The sequence below is a fragment of the Antedon mediterranea genome, chromosome 3 (assembly GCF_964355755.1).
Source record: "Antedon mediterranea chromosome 3, ecAntMedi1.1, whole genome shotgun sequence".
NCBI classification, from domain to species: domain Eukaryota; kingdom Metazoa; phylum Echinodermata; class Crinoidea; order Comatulida; family Antedonidae; genus Antedon; species Antedon mediterranea.
In genome coordinates this window covers 36,800,626-36,818,419 of record NC_092672.1, presented here as the reverse complement: position 1 = coordinate 36,818,419, position 17,794 = coordinate 36,800,626, and the positions used below count along the sequence as shown (strand labels likewise).

Genomic DNA, 17,794 nt, shown 5'->3' with positions numbered 1-17,794 from the left:
AATGACATTGAATGTGTTGACCAATATAACACGTGTACATATTTACAATAAGTGTTGTTTATTTATTAATATTTATACTGGGCAACCTCTTCAGTCAAAGACTGGTCTCCCAGAGGGCCCAGTTGGTGATCAGTGGCTGTGATGTACTAGTACACCAGGGTAACCCTCTACTTGTCTCGAAAGATGTACTAGGTTCTTTAAAAAGTGCACATGAGCTACACTGGACCTACGGTTTATAGTCCTTATCTGAGAAGACTTGTTCTACCACCAGAACCATGGAGTGAGTGAGCCTCGAACCCCTGCCGATGTTATGGCTACGTAATTACGGTTCCACTGTGTTAACCGCTCGGCCACTCACTGTTGATTACATTACATGATTACATAGTGCTGTACATTAACATAATATTTAATACCACTGTGGTGCTTTTAAAATGTTTCTTCATTTATATCTTGTACAGTGATTCTTTGTCCGTATGGTCTTGCTGGTATTCTGACTGGACAGTATTACAAAGCTGATGACCAGTACGGCATGAAGGTTCTTTCCGATTGGAAGCAGTTCTTCCCCTTTGCTCCCGGCATAAAGGAAGAAGTGGACGGAGACGGTAGCAACGTCACGCCAGCTGTAGTTGAAGTTCTTGTCGGTCAGTTCACATTTTATTTCTTTTTCACATTTCAGAAACCAGACCGAATATTGTCCGAGGGGGTTGGGTACAAACTTTGCGAAGATCAGGGAGTGTACAGTACAGTATTAACAATGGATATGTCCCACTACACAGAGGTCTTAATTCTGAAACGGATCCTCTTATTTTAACATCACCTAGAATCAACCTAAAATCTGTGCCAAAGGGCTTCTTTGCTCAGGCATCCAGAGATCTGGAACCAACTTCCTCGTTCCATCCATTACACTCCACTTCCTTTTGAATTCAATCTCTCCTGAAAACTCACCTATTTTAATAGTTGTTCTTTTCATGTTGCGCTTTGATTGAGACTCGGGAGTGCTTTATAAATTTTCAATAATTATTACTATCAGTATCATTATTATTTTTGTATGAACTTATCCTAACTCAAGGGGCATGATTATACTTTGTCATATACAGTAATATGTGCACTGCATCTAATCTCAATATGTGATTATAAAATGAGCACCAAGCTACAGTACATTGTCGTTTTTAATTTTTCAACATTTCAATTATAACTACTAAACTACTTTACTATCTTTCTAATTCTACTTAACCACATTCACTGACAACTGGATGTTAAAATTCAAACAATTTATCTTTTAATAAATTATGCATCCTAAAAGCCAGCCCTTGCAGAAAACCAGACTTTTATGTCTTGTCTTAAGGATTTCATAATAATATAAAGCAATTTAAATAATATTTTTTTCAAATATTGTCTCCTTTTATGGTTCTAGTTGTGATATAATCAATATTAAGTGGTTTTGCGGGGGTTTGCGCAGGTTTAAGAACTACTGTCCCTTTTCGCAAATTTTACTAAAATATTGATTTAGTGTGATATGTCTAGTATGTTAGGTTTGTAAGCTAATTGTAATGGTTTAAGTATTGTTCTACATTATCCTCCTTGATCAGAGTAATTACTGAAATTCTCATATGCTTTGTCATTCTTATTCCACTTAGTACGATTGCTTTTCAAGCTATTAGATAGAGATACAAACCTCATAAAAGTTTTTAGTTTGAAAGAAAGCTATATAATTTCGATTTTATACACAATTATTCCTTTATTTATTTCATTATTATTGATTTTCTTTGTCCCGATGGATTGCCACAACACTCTTTATAACCAAATTAATTGTGTGTGATCCCAGTACCATTTTTATTTTAAGATTTCTTTTTAAACCATGTACAAAATTTAAAATTGTGATAAATGTGGGAAATAATTCCTTCTTTGGAATCTTGCATCTTTTCATTTTCTACACAGTCTTTTCCGGTTTCAAGAACAAAATTGTCAATTTGCCAGCTAGCTATATTGATTGTTAGATTATGTATTTATTTTTCTATAGAGACCAATAAACATATTTTTTTATTGGTTTTCAGTATTATTCTAGTAAGATTGTGTTTCTCACTCATGTGTAACCTCTGGCGTAAAGTAAAAACAATTGAATTATGGTTCGGTTCAACAGACATACTGACGTTAAAGCTTGGCTGAAATGTTATAATTATCATGTAGATCTTTGAACATGGGAGGTGTAGTATTAATTTGCATTAAACCCAGTAAAACTGCTTACTTAAGGCAAATGGTTACTTTAGACAGAACACTAGTTCTTACTTAGACAGAATACTAGTGATTCCTAAGACAAAACACCAATGGTTACTTAGACAGAACACTAATGCTTACTTAGACAGAACCCTAGTGATTCCTTAAAACAAACACTAATGTTTACTTAGATAGAACACTAATGATTACTTAGACAGAACACCAATGCTTGCTTAGACTAAACACTAATGCTTACTTAGACCAAACACTAGTGCTTACTTAAACAGAACACTAGTGATTCCTTAGACAGAACACAAGATATGCTTACCAAACACTAATGCTTACGTAGATAAAACACTAATGCTTACTTAGACAGAACACTAATGCTTACTTAGACAGAACACTTATGATTCCTTAGACCAAACACTAATGCTTACTTAGACAGAACACTAATGCTTACTTAGACAGAACACTAATGCTTACTTAGACAGAACAGTAATGGTTACGTAGATAAAACACTAATGCTTACTTAGACAGAACACAAGTGATTCCTTAGACCAAACACTAATGCTTACTTAGACAGAACACTAATGCTTACCTAGACCAAACACTAATGCTTACTTAGACAGAACACTAGTGATTCCTTTGAGCAAACAGTAATGCTTACGTAGATAAAACACTAATGCTTACTTAGACAGAACACTAGTGATTCCTTTGACCAAACAGTAATGCTTACGTAGATAAAACACTAATGCTTACTTAGACAGAACACTAATGCTTACCTAGACCAAACACTAATGCTTACTTAGACAGAACACTAATGCTTACTTAGACAGAACACTAATGCTTACTTAGACAGAACCCTAATGCTTACTTAGACCAAATGACAGTACAACAAAATTAAACACACCGTTGTGTTAGTAGAAATTAATGTGATACACGGTTGATGACTATGACAGCGTGACATTGCTCACATTCTACTCAGATGAGAGCACAGGTAGATTGGTAAATCTAGGTCACGCCAGCAAAGTGCTTAACGCCATATTATCTGTGGCTGCTGATTTTTATTCGGTTATGCAAATTACCTTTTCATTCTAAAGGACAAACGATTATATTATAAGTTTGTGCTTATAAATGTTTTAATTAAATAATAATTAGAATATAAAGTTAACATAAACAAAGATTTATATTAATAAAATTATATTTTAAGAATAATGATAATCATATTACACATTAATTCAATTTCAGTCAAAAGGCATCCACCAATTTCTTAAGAATAAATTAATTCTAAAAGTACAGTAATATAATTTTACAAATTGAAATAAATATCAAAATCATTATTTAATATTATCAGCAAAACAATCATTATGTGAGCACTTTTTAAACATTTAAATTTAATAAAATAAATATATAATGTCATTGTCATGTGCATTTATAACATAATCGTTCACTCTTGTCGCATTGAACAATTTGCCTAATTGGGATAGTCTTATCTTTAGCATTCTGTGTGAAATCAACCTACACTCAGGGATCAACTCAGAAAAGTTCTGCCATATGTCAAATTACTGTATAAGTAACTTAATGTACTCTATAGTAATCCACATGTAAATCTTCATACAAACTACACATTTTTGTTACAAATTTGACAAAATTAGATTTAACATGGGATACTTAGAACATACAGTAAGTTGGAAAAGAGCATTATGATTAGGAAATGCTATTTCTATATTCAAGTCATATTTGGTACATAATTATCATATATTAAGCATATAATTTCCATACTTAAGTATGTCATACCATTATCATATTTGGTCATATCATTGTCATATTTGGTCATATCATTGTCATATTTAGGCATATTATTGTCATATTTAGGCATATCATTATCATATTTGGTCATACCATTATCATATTTGGTCATATCAATGTCATATTTAGGCATATTATTGTCATATTTTGGCATATCATTATTATTTTTAGGTAAATCTTAAATATTTAAATGTTCATTAAATTTGTATAAATTGTATATTAATTTTACTTTAATTATATTAATAAATAATAATTTCTGTTTTTTTAGCTAATTATCTTTGACTGTATTTTAATTTAATAAATTTTAAAACAAATTATAAAATAAAATAGTAATTAATTATACTTATTATTTTTTTTATTTAATTAAAAAAAAGTGCATTAAGAAGGTAAAATTCAATTTTTATATGGTATTGTTCCGACATTAGCCGTAAAATCTCTAGCCAAACGGCTAACATTTTTAAGAAGAAAATTTGTATAGCAAAAACTAATATCCTAATTGCAATACATTATGCTAAGACATTTGTAATATCAGATCCTTTCTAATGACCATTACATGTCATGTTGCATTTAAAATGTCAGTTAGATCTGCTAGTTATAGATCAGATCTCTTTAAATCACATTGGATATCACAGACGCTTCTTAAATGTCATGCAATAGCTTGTCAAGCTTTCAATAAGTTAAATGCTTATGGTAGAGTTCTGCTTTTTTTTTTATCTTTCTCAGATAATTTGAAATTTTATATTTAGACATAACTGTCATTTATGATATTGAATAAAAAAAATATAAAGATGTTTTTGTCTTTTGGATAAAATTGGAAGTCTGCAGATTTTTACTTAGTCACATGTGATACTGTATTTAGGTACTTGGTTATGATACATACTGTTTGTATGCACTCAACTGTATACACTAGTCTCAAAGTGCAGATTACAGTAGTCACATGTGATACTGTATTTAGGTACTAGGCTATGATACATCATGTTTGTATGCACTCTATACACTAGTCTCAGTGGACTACAGTACTGTATCTCAAGTACTATGCAAGTTGTTAAATTCCTCGTACAAGGTGCAAATTATATTCTGCTATTTTCAAGTGAATTCTCCTCAAACTTGTCAACACTCTTTATGTATTACACTACTTAATACATAATCTTATACACTACTGTGCTTAGGTCTACAACCATTTTCCAATAGGTGCAGATGGAAAGATGCACCAAAAACATGAAAAATGAATAGATAAATCAGATTTTGAATGGGCCATTTTGTAAACAAAAAACCAATTGTCTAGCATTTTTTGCTTTTAATTTTTCCGATCTAATTTTTGGGCAAAATGGATTTATTTTGGTATGTTATGAAAGAGAATTAACAATTTCAAAGCAATAGTTATAAGCAGCTAAAAATGCTTTATTTTAACAATTTTGTTTCTCTTACAGGTGGTGTAAAGATGTTATACCCATCCAATTACGTTGTGGTTCAGCATAATGTTGAGATACCAAATCAGCCACAACCCTCTATGGCTTCCTACTCACAAACTGGCATTCCTCCAAAGCTACCTGTAGGCCCACTACGTAAGTAAACACATTGCATTTATATTTAGAAGGTTATTAAGTGCACCGCAATACGTAGAATTTCCAGGCACATTTCACATAGGAGGATCCAGATTTTTAAAATGTCAACGTCTGAACAATAAAACCCCTGGCTACGGGCCTGCACCACGTATAGTTCTGAAAAGAACTGTTAAGTTTCTTGATATTTCAATATTATATATTTTCAATATTCTTTGATCGTCCTCAGTTTGAATTTACATTTCACAGCGGTTACAAAATGATGAGTATTGAACTGAATTGAAATAGTTCCAGTTTATTTTGGATGAATAAATAATCTTCAATCTTGAATCTTAATGCAAACGATAAAGCATAAAATTCAGCACAAAAGAAAAGGTGACTCTATACAATTCTTCATTATTTATTTGTTATATTGATTTTCCAGCTTGCACTTTGACCCCACCGACCTCCCCGCCATCGGAGCAGCAAATCTCGGGTGAGGCCAAGATAACAGTGCAGACCAACAACTACACAGCGGCCGCACATGATATGGCAGGCAACATAGACATTGACATGTCACCTACTGCCATAGCTAGAAGTCTAGCGGACCAAGTATGGAAGGACTGCTCTGTGTCAACTGACAAAGATGCTGACAGGTAAGAATCATGATGTCATATTACTACCATATTTGGGCATATCTCTACCATATTTGGGAACATCACATTTTTTTTTTGTCAAACTTGTTTGATAGTGTAGATGGAGCTTAAGAATCATTTTATGGAAAAGTTTCAACAGATTTCAATAATAATAATAATAATAATTATTATTATTTTAAGGTAAATCCTAACTTGTATTATATTCAAAATTTCCATCTATCCTGCAAAGTCAGAAATTGACAACAAGACAGGATTTACCTAAAAATGTATTATGGAATCATTTTATGGTTATGAATGCTTAATTTTAAATCTATGATCTTACAAGATCGTTTAAATAGAAGCATTTGAGAACATTTTAAGTAAGTATTTGTAACATTTGTAACGATATCAAATTAACATAAAATAATGTTTCTACCTGTGGAAAAATGGTGATTTTCACCCAAATGATTGACTAAAAATTAAATAGTTTTAAGATATCTAGGTATTCGCATTACAAAACCATGACATCTATTTGATAACAAGGAATTACCATATAGTTATATTTCATATTTTTTTCAATAATACATTTTTTCCCTTTTCTACATACAACACCATAAATATTACTTCATGTTGTTTTGTGTGTGTGTTAACATTTGTATGTGTCATTACTGTGGCATGATGACCCCTTTTAGCCATTTGTAACCTAGCATACAGATGCAATATATCATTTTCATATTAAGACAATTATATGCAAAATTGAATTCATGTGTTAGAAGTTGGATTTGGATTATTGAATACAGATATCTTATATCATAGATTTTACCAGATTGTAATACAGTCAACTCTCTGTGGAAACGGTACTGTAAACTGTTCCAGAATTTTTGTTTAGGTCCAAATGGTCCCAAATTCTTTATTACTATTAAAAGCACATTCAGACTTCTAAAAAACCAGACATATTTTGCCAGCCCAAGGGTGTCCAATCTTGGGAGAGTTGACTGTACTATAGTAGTATAGCAAACATATTAGTTACAGTTACATGTACACCTAGAAAATTAAAAAAATAAAATTGATTACACAGGTTTCAATGTATGAAAACAAATGTAGGCCCTTGGTTTTTAATATCTGAATTTTAGATTGGTTGGTAGAATTAGGTTGGTTTTAGAAAGTGAACTTTTACCCAGAAATGGTGGTACAGTAAGCGTCTGCCTAGGGTAATGCAACCAAAGTCTAGTCGCAGACAAAGTACACCTGAATTGTTATAATTTCTACCCTAATTCTACTTGAAGACCAACATATGGATAGATATCTTGGCCATATTTCAGTAATGACAAACACATCTGCATTTTAAGTTCTTTTAGATTTATTTCTGGAAAAAGGTGCTGGTAGGATAAAATAATAATTTAAAGCTAACTAACTTAGTTATGCAGAATGTAGTGTTGGCTATGTATACCAGGCTATTGTGTTTTATAGTCATAATCTAGAAAAGCCTGCTTTGTTGAAATCAGATCGATCATAATATTTAAAGATAGTCTCACAAAGTTTGCTAATGGTTAATAATAATTCTAAAAAAAGTATATAATTTTGCGCCATAAGTAAGATCTGAAGATGAATGTTTAAAAGTACTGTACGAATCATTTTATTAAAACAGATTAGTCAACTAGTCTGTATACAATGAACTATATAATTTATATTGATTTTGCCATGATTTCCAATGTCTATTAAAGTATAATTCACAACAAAGACATGAATCTAAATCATCTGTTGACTTGAATGTGGCTCTGTCTACACTATCAAACTGGATGTGCCCAAATATGGTAGTGATATTCCCATATATATGGTAGTGATATTCCCATATATGGTAGTGATATGACTCATCATGTCCATATATGGACACATCACATTTTGTTGTCACATAAAGTTTGAGTGTAGACAGAGCGATAGATAATGATTGTCAAAGCCACCAGTATCCCAGCATTACACAACCATGATACAACATAGACTATAGCACTGTATATGACCTCAGTGACCTGTGAGGCGTTGGATGTCAGATCAATTACTGGAGTAATGAATTACGTATTGTCAACAGATGAACAATGTTGAACCAGCGCAGTGACCGACCAACCTCATGAGGGTGCTCTTAAGCAGGGCATATGATCTTGTCGCTTTGTGACAAATAACGACAATCACTTTATAATAATAATAAACACGTTATCAACAATTGCATTATAACCATTTTGTGTGACGTAGCCAGTACTTATTTAATGAAAAAATATTATTACATTTTATTGGTAAGTGAAGAAAAAAATTATTACATTAAATAATTAAAGAAAAAATATGATACATTCAACTTTTTTCCAAAATCAGAAAAATTTGTCAGAATATCAGACATTTGAAGAATTTCCGCTATTGGTATAATTGACTGTACAGTATTTACTGCAACATTTAATTTTTATTTAGATAATTGCATATTAATTAATAGACCCTATTAAAGATAATTAAAAACAAAAATTAGACTTTACTTTGGTAAAAAGTGCCTCATTCAGATATTATATATATATATATATATATAAACACAACAGGCATAGAAATAAATTCCAAACCGCCCGGTGATACACTGAAAATTATTTAATACATTTTTGAAATGATAAAGATGAGGAAATCTGTGAGAATGAGAAAAAGTCGCCCCAACCGAGACTCGAACTCGGACCGTCTGCTATATATATATATATATATATATATATGTGGTACAATTGACTTTACAGAATTTCCTAACATTTAATTTTTATTCACATACATACATATTAATTAATATTAATGATAATTGTATTTAAAAATTAGACTTTACTTTGATAAAAGTACCTCATACATATTCAGATATGATAAGTTGACAAATTTACTCTACTACTATTATTCACTAACATTTCATTTTCTATTCACATAAATACATATAGTAATTAATAATAATGATAATTGTATTTAAAAATTAGACTTTACTTTGTTAAAAAGTGCCTCATAAATATTCAAATATGATTAGTTGAAGAATGTCTGGTATTGGTACAATTGACTGTACAGTATTTACTACAACATAATGTCTGGTATTGGTACAATTGACTGTACTATATACTGTATTTACTAAAACATAATGTCTGGTATTGGTACAATTGACTGTACTATATATTTACTAAAACATAATGTCTGGTATTGGTACAATTGACTGTACTATATATTTACTAAAACATAATGTCCGGTATTGGTACAATTGACTGTGCAGTATTTACTAAAACATAATGTCCGGTATTGGTACAATTGACTGTGCAGTATTTACTAAAACATAATGTCCGGTATTGGTACAATTGACTGTGCAATATTTACTAAAACATAATTTCCGGTATTAGTACAATTGACTGTGCAGTATTTACTACAACATAATGTCCGGTATTGGTACAATTTACTGTGCAGTATTTACTAAACATAATGTCCGGTATTGGTACAATTGACTGTGCAGTATTTACTACAACATAATGTCCGGTATTGGTACAATTTACTGTGCAGTATTTACTAAAACATAATGTCCGGTATTGGTACAATTTACTGTGCAGTATTTACTAAAACATAATGTCCGGTATTGGTACAATTTACTGTGCAGTATTTACTAAAACATAATGTCCGGTATTGGTACAATTTACTGTGCAGTATTTACTAAAACATAATGTCCGGTATTGGTACAATTGACTGTGCAGTATTTACTAAAACATTCAATTTTTATTCACATAACTACATAGTAATTATATTAATGATAATTGTATTTAAAAATTAGATTTTATTTGAAAAAACAAAGTGTAAATATTCCGATTATGATACTTTAAATAATGATTGCTATTTTAATGCCAAATAATGATTTGCTTCTAAATCAACTACATACAATTAGATAACATTGATGACACAGTGACAACAGATAGCGGCGGAAAGCTAATGTTTATAGAGTAATTCACACAATACAGTATATACACACAAAGCCAATGGGAGGTGATGTATGCTGAATATGTAAAATACCAGAGTAGGCAAGCAGTGTAGTCGCTTTTCTATTCTAATGTTAATTAACTGCTGTTGATGATTCCAAATAGATCAACTGTGATCACTAATGTAATCATAGTAATGCTCTATAGAGTGATAATTATAACATAGGATATTGTAATTGTACTGTAAACATGTGGAAATTACAATATTACCGTAGTACAGTATGATAATGACATAGCTAAATGCTAAACGCTGATTAATCTATGAAAATATTATTTTAATTTAGATAGCGTTGACTTTATGATACAAACCTTTAGCTGTAATAAAGTACAATGCATTATGAACTTATTAAAATTGATTTTTGTTCATTTTTTGCTGTGAAATTATTATTTAATAATTAATAATAAAGCAATTAAATTGTTTTACTTAGTGTATGGCCTGTTGGATGATTAGACAAGATGTCCATTATCTTTCATAAAACTGTTATGTTCTTGAAAAGTAGATTAAGTATGATATAAAACAACAGTAGAATAACAATTAGCAACTTTATATAAGTAAAACATTTATTTGTTTACTAATTCAGTTGAAATCCTATTAAGGGGACATCCTTGGGACCAAAAAAAGTGTGATGTGCCCAAATATGGTAGTGATATGACATCATCATGCCCATATATGGACACATCATATTTTTCTGTCACATCAAATTTGATGGTGTACAGTAGACACAGCTTTAGAAACGTTACATAACATTCAATGTAGCTACTACTATGCATTTGTTAGTATTTACCTATCAATGATTCACATTCATTATTCATTATTATATCGTAATTATTAAAATATTGGTTACTACTGTATACAGAAAGAACAAGATAATAATATTCAGTGGGCTAAAATATATAAAGAATGTGGCAACCTACAAGGCACTACATGTATGTTTACATGCGATAATTATTAATGACAGGTCTGTCAGTGGTAGTCAGAGAATTGCCAGAAAGCTTCTTCAACATGTGTTTATCTTTCATAATGTTTTTACAAGCTCATTAGAATTATGTAGTGTATGCCTCACAAATATTGATCTTATAGTATTCATCAATATAAGTATAATATTGATAATGTTTCAAAGAATTTATTAATGTAAATTTATCAGGAAAAATAGAAAATTATTTGTTATAGTATTATTTATACAATTATAACAAGATTAAACAGTTTTTACAAATATATTCCTATTACATAGACCACTAAGTTATAATTAGATTAATAACCAAAAACCACATTGTAATGGTTCGGGTAACCTCAAATATCCACATATTTAATTTTTTTTTTCTTCAGAAATATTTTAAATAATGTTATTTTAAAGTAGATGAGCTAACACAACATTGGCTTGCTAACCACATTGGTATTGCTAATGGATGTATTAAGATTTTCATTGTCTGCTATTAAGCATAGCACAGACTATCTTTTTCTGTTCATTCATTAAAAAAATATAAATATTCCGGTGTGTTTTAATCAATCAAGGTTGAATCCCCATGTCACGGTCCACTGACCTTAATATTCATAATTTTTATTCTTAACGTCATCAGTAAAACGAAGATTAATAAGTACAGAACAAACAGAAATTTGAAAATACATTTTAAATTTGATTGTGAATTGTCACGATTTGATAAGAATTATGATAGTCAATATAGACAACAATAGTTTCTTGATATCAAATAAAATGCAAATTAATGCTAATTTAATGCATGCCTCCTCATAATAATTGTTCTACAGTAGCTTCCTACAATATTGTAATGCAATCTCAGTTCATTTTCAATAAAAATTAGGATATCTTTTTGGAATTAAATCTGTTACATTATGTGCACATTAGTAGAAATTATATAAATAATTTTCAATGCCATTTGTTATTTTTTCATTTAGATAAACATCCATCTGCAATAGTTTTTTAAAATATTAATAAATTTGCATTGAATTTCAATGCATAATAAATTTATGAAGTACTTTTTGTTGTAATTTTTATTAATGTAAGAGCATAGAGAGACAATGATCTAGATTATTGACTTGTTAAACAAAATGGAGGATTGTTGCTAGGTTAGATATTATAAAATGGAGTGCAAGTACTTATAGTTAGCTTTTGATTGAAATAAGAGTGTAGATTGAAATATGAACCCTTGTTTAATACGCTTATAGTAGAATACTATTTATTTTTGTAAATTAGAGAAAATTAAAGAATAAATTCAATTTTATTTTTATTAACAGTAGTGCGACTGCAGAGGCTCTGAACGTAGCTGCAGGGCTCGACGAGAATGATGCGCAAACGCAAACAAGCAAACTTCTCGATACGATTGGATCGTGGCATTTTACGGAGCCGACTAAGAGAGCAACGTGTGCATGTACAAGGTAAGTTAGCTTCTTTGATTAGATTTTGTATTTGTTGAACTAATTCAGAGATTATGCCCAAAAATGGCTACTGCTACTGCTAGTTATTATAATAACAATTGATGATCAAGTAAGGTCAAACGAGATCATAATTATCTTTGTTGTAAACACTGCTCTTGGTATACTATATCTCAATGTCCATGTTGGTAATGCATTCAAATTCATATTGAAGATGACACAAAAAAATATATCAACAACCAACAAAAAATTGGGATCAAACAAGCTAGGAGAGCCTCCTTTTAAATCATTACTCTTTAGAAAGTGTTAACGTGAATGAAATTACAAATGCTTTCTTGTATTTTTTCAACAGGAACAGGAATTCCAAAATGAAACCTTCTTTAGTTCCATCGGGGGCTGCCAAAGTTCCGGCTGCAAGTTCTCCTCACATGAAACATAAATTGGATACTAAACAAGACAAACAGCAACAGCAGCAACGTCCAAGGTCGATAAACTTGTTTCATCACCGAGTTCCAATGACCGAAGATTGTTATTCAATCGAGCAAGAAGTAATGTCTCACCGATTAGGTGTTGCGCAAGTCGGCGCAGTCGTAACTATGGATAACAAATCTAAACCGGCAAACCATTTATTACGGTCCGATTCTAATCAACCTCAAACGCCTCAATCGGCCGCACCTTCACCTCTCACCGCACCTGTCAATCAATCGTTGGGCGTCGGTGAGAGGACCATGCCTACGCTTAGCCCGTACCCTCCGCCGACGCGGGCCGGTAGCGATTCCGGCACGCCGACCGCCAGTAATGTGCCGGTTATAAAAACTGAACCATATCCTGTTGCGATGGAAAATAAAGACCATGTTTTTACTGAACTTGCCAAAGGAGAAAGGACTTCAAATCAAAAGTGTAGTGTAGAAACAGAAGTTAAAGACGATGATGTTTTATGGAAACATTTCCAATTTCCTTTGAATTTTAAACGGCCTTTGTTGCCAAAGACAAATTTAGAACTTGAAGATCAATCGGATATTTTGTTGGATGCTTTATATGAACCTGATAATAGTGATGAGTAAGTATCCATTATTTTTTTCAATTATTAACCAACTCTTGTTGTTGAAACAATGGTTCTATTAAAAATGGCTAACCTGTATACGATGTATCATAATGACTAACAGATATATAGTAGATACCTCCTTTAGGACATCCCTATAAAGACTAAGAGGACATTTTCCTGTGAAATGAACAGGGGGCAGTAGTATAATATTGAACACTATTGCCTTATTCTGGAAAACCCATAATAATGGGATTATCCCAGATACTGTGGTGGGTCTCGTAGCTATCCCATTAATATGCTGCCTACTACTTCCATAATAATGGGATTATCCCGGATACTGTGGCGGGTCCCGTAGCTATCCCATTAATATGCTGCCTACTATTTCCATAATAATGGGATTATCCCAGATACTGTGGTGGGTCCCGTAGCTATCCCATTAATATTCTGCCTACTACTTCCATAATAATGGGATTATCCCAGATACTGTGGTGGGTCCCGTAGCTATCCCATTAATATGCTGCCTACTACTGCCATAATAATGGGATTATCCCAGATACTGTGGTGGGTCCCGTAGCTATCCCATTAATATGCTGCCTACTACTTCCATAATAATGGGATTATCCAAGATACTGTGGTGGGTCCCGTAGCTATCCCATTAATATGCTGCCTACTACTTCCATAATAATGGGATTATCCAAGATACTGTGGTGGGTCCCGTAGCTATCCCATTAATATGCTGCCTACTACTTCCATAATAATGGGATTATCCCAGATACTGTGGTGGGTCCCGTAGCTATCCCATTAATATGCTACTTGTACTGTATGTACTGCATGTTTATTGTTTTTATTATATAGTAAATTTCGTAATTTAAATTAAAAGTTTGATGAACTGCATAAGATCAATATTTTGAACCTACTTTGTATTGGTTCAATCGCATTCATATAAAACTACCCATTGATTGTGTGTATACAGTATTGATAGTTTATTGTATATCATTAAATATATTTTAACTATACAGTAACTGTTTTTACTGTCTACATAATACATAATCATCAATAAATGACAATTGTCATTGATTCTTGTTTGCTATGTAACCATTAAAATGTTCTATAAATAAAACCTTTACATTTATATAATGGGCAAAACTGAATTATAATGTCTAATATATTCTCTTGCGAACAGAGTTTTTTATCAACCACATAAGAAGCTTCGACAGGAGAAGTCATTTTTATATCGGAGTGACTCTATTATGATGCCAGGAATGTATGAGGAGAGACGACCTGGACGTCAGCCCTCCCCAGACATTGACCCCTATGCATTTGAAGAGTCGGACATTACATCACCCAATGTAAGTAGAGATCTAACAACATCAGGAATGTGTTCTATGTGGTGAAATCTTTAATGGGTAATTTACAAGGCTTTTAAATGATCAATCAGTAATTGGTCTTAGTATAACTGGCGGAAAGCATGAGAAAACTGACTGAGAAGGCTGAAAGTGGGAGTAATAGATGGGAGGTGGCTGTTGTGAGAGTGTGTGCAGTTGAAGATAGATGAAAGTAAGTATGTCAAACTTGTCGTGGTGTGTTTAAAAAAAAGAAATAAAGTAAGGTACTAAAAGTAAGTTCTACAACCCGTTAAAGACCCATTCCCTACAATTGTTGACGTTTTATTAAAAAAAATAAAGCATAATGCATTTACAGACGAAAAAAGTTATCACAATAGGACAGTATAGTATTTATTTTTATATTAAATAAATGAAGAAATGAAATGTATTTTGTGACCTTTAATTAGATCTAAAAAAACGTAAGGATATGGGGGTTTTAATGTAAACTTAATGTAAATTAACATATAAAGTTAAGGAAAAATTTTACTTCAAGATACTAAACTAAACGTGCACTTTCAGTGTAGTTTTACTGACTTCAAGGATAAACAACACCCATCAAATTACAAAAACCTGCGTTGTGCTACGATTCTTGGCATACATCTCGTCTTGAGACTACAACAAATATAATAATCTTGCCTCTGAGTTAGTAAGGAACTATATGTTGGCGATGTGTCATATAGTATTAGTCATGGGAGGCATTGTTTTGGTTCAGAAGTTCGACAGATTGGACCTATTTTCTCCAGTAGTCAAACGCTAATATTGCCTTATCCACACTTCCTTTAACAGGTTCCTGTCTCTAAATGCAAGAAACTATAGAGGGTGCTCTTTAAATTGCATGGGTTTGGAAATTTAATTTCATTCTGTTCCAAACTTTGGTTTAATAATATTGTATATAAGTTTATTATTGATTTTTTCCCCACTATTTTCATATAAACAAAGTTATTTATTTGAAGTTGTTCAGTAATCAGTGTGACCTATAACACTCTTCTTAAATAAAATATTCCTTTTTTTAGTTGGTCGCATTTTAAACAATAAAACAAACAAAAATTTGTTTTCTAAACAATTGTTTTTTCTTATTTACAGAGTGGCCGTACAATGTCGTCAGTTTACAATAAAAAATCAAATAATACGAAAGTCAGGCAGCGATTAGGAAGAAGAGGGAGCTTCAAAGCTAAGCCAGATAAAAAGAAACAGGTCAGTGGTTGATTTTTTTTTACAATCTATAAAACAAAAAGTTAAATTATTATTATTAGAATATTATGGAAATTAGGTCATACAGATATTGTATTTTTATGATACACTAAAATCTCCCAATACCAGACACTCTGAAAACTGGGAACTCTTCCAAAACCAGACTTTCCTTGAGGTTCAAAAAGGCCAATTGTTACCATTAAAAACACATTCCGAATACCAGACTTTCCATAAAATCAGACATATTAGCCCAGCCCAAGGGTTGTTCGGTATTGGGAGAGTTGACTGTAAACTTGTTGTATATTCGAATTATGCTCACTGCTTAGTAAATTATTATCTTTTTTTTTTATTTTTTAGGAGGAAGACTTAAAACAAAGACAAGGTGGTGAGAACGATCCACTGTCATCCGGTGCTTTAACATGCCTTGCCTCTCCCACAGAGAGTTTAGCAGATGGGGGTAAGTAGTATTCTCCATGCATAAAATTCCCATAAAGTCCATCAAGTCACAGTTACATAAAGCTTTGAAAAAAATCTACAAATAAGGATTCCCATGTAACTGACAGCTTTGGAAAAACCAGATCGATGGTCTCCAGATATCCGACAACCTTAAGGGAAAACCCAGGATCAGGATATTCAAACAGCTAACAACTTCAGCAAAATATTAATCCCCTTGAACCATCTTCAATCTGTTAGTTTATGTATTACAAGACATTCATGGTATTCACATGCGTACAACAGCTTTATTTTGATCGTAAATTATTTAAATTTTTCTTAATGCCCATAGGTCAACAACCCATGCACCAAAGGAACTCGTCCTCATTTTTCCACGAGACAGACCTGGCTGTAACTAACACAGACCTTGATCAACTTTTTGACAGTGATGGCAGTGACGATGACCCTGGGGTAAGTTGATAATGTTGGTAATTCCTTTGTGTCCTTTTAGCCACTGTTATGCAACGTATTTGTATAAAATACCATATAGGTTTTTGTTTCTATATGTGTGTGGTAAAGATTTGTTGATGTTTTTGTTTTAAAAAATTTAAAAAAAAACATACATACATGTTTATGTTTACATATTTTATAGCCTGTCACTCATTTTTAATTGCTCTTTTTTATTTTATTTATCGATTATTTTTATGTGAAGCGCATAGAGGCTTTATGCATTATGCGCTTAAAAGTTCAAATTACTAATATTATTATGTTTGTCATTTTTGGTGATTTACTATTAATGGAATCAATATTGAATATAAAATGTTTACATTATTGTTATTATTTGTTAAAGAATGTTTATGCTTCATTGATTCTGAGGTATGTGTACAGGTTTTCAATACCTGTTGTGACTTTAGGATGGTGTTTTGCCTTCTTTCTGTCATGGATACGACCTCATAGGGTCAAAGATCAAATAGAAAGGTCATAGTTCTGATGAAACATTACCTTGGTTCATCAGTCTCCAATCCTTGCAACATTTTAATACATTATTGTAACTTCTAAAGCCCTGTCTACACTATCAAATTAATTTGACAAAAAATGTGTGATGTGCCGAAATATGGTAGTAATATGTTTAAA

General features: G+C 31.8%; 1 protein-coding gene and 1 non-coding gene across 3 annotated transcripts in view; both read left to right on the top strand.

Annotated features, from left to right (window-relative positions):
* LOC140045445 (mediator of RNA polymerase II transcription subunit 13-like) overlaps positions 1-17,794 on the top strand; it is a 56,413-nt gene that overhangs the window by 19,636 nt on the left and 18,983 nt on the right. For both annotated transcript variants that reach the window (XM_072090347.1, XM_072090348.1), the window contains 9 exons: positions 459-641; positions 5,454-5,588; positions 6,010-6,220; positions 12,470-12,610; positions 12,960-13,667; positions 14,836-15,001; positions 16,121-16,231; positions 16,586-16,685; positions 17,013-17,131. In XM_072090347.1, coding sequence (XP_071946448.1) covers positions 459-641; positions 5,454-5,588; positions 6,010-6,220; positions 12,470-12,610; positions 12,960-13,667; positions 14,836-15,001; positions 16,121-16,231; positions 16,586-16,685; positions 17,013-17,131 — 1,874 coding nt within the window. The remainder of the gene's footprint in view (positions 1-458; positions 642-5,453; positions 5,589-6,009; positions 6,221-12,469; positions 12,611-12,959; positions 13,668-14,835; positions 15,002-16,120; positions 16,232-16,585; positions 16,686-17,012; positions 17,132-17,794) is intronic.
* LOC140045721 (small nucleolar RNA SNORA23) lies at positions 17,531-17,696 on the top strand. Its single transcript, XR_011844716.1, has one exon. It is a non-coding gene; the product is annotated as a small nucleolar RNA SNORA23 (small nucleolar RNA).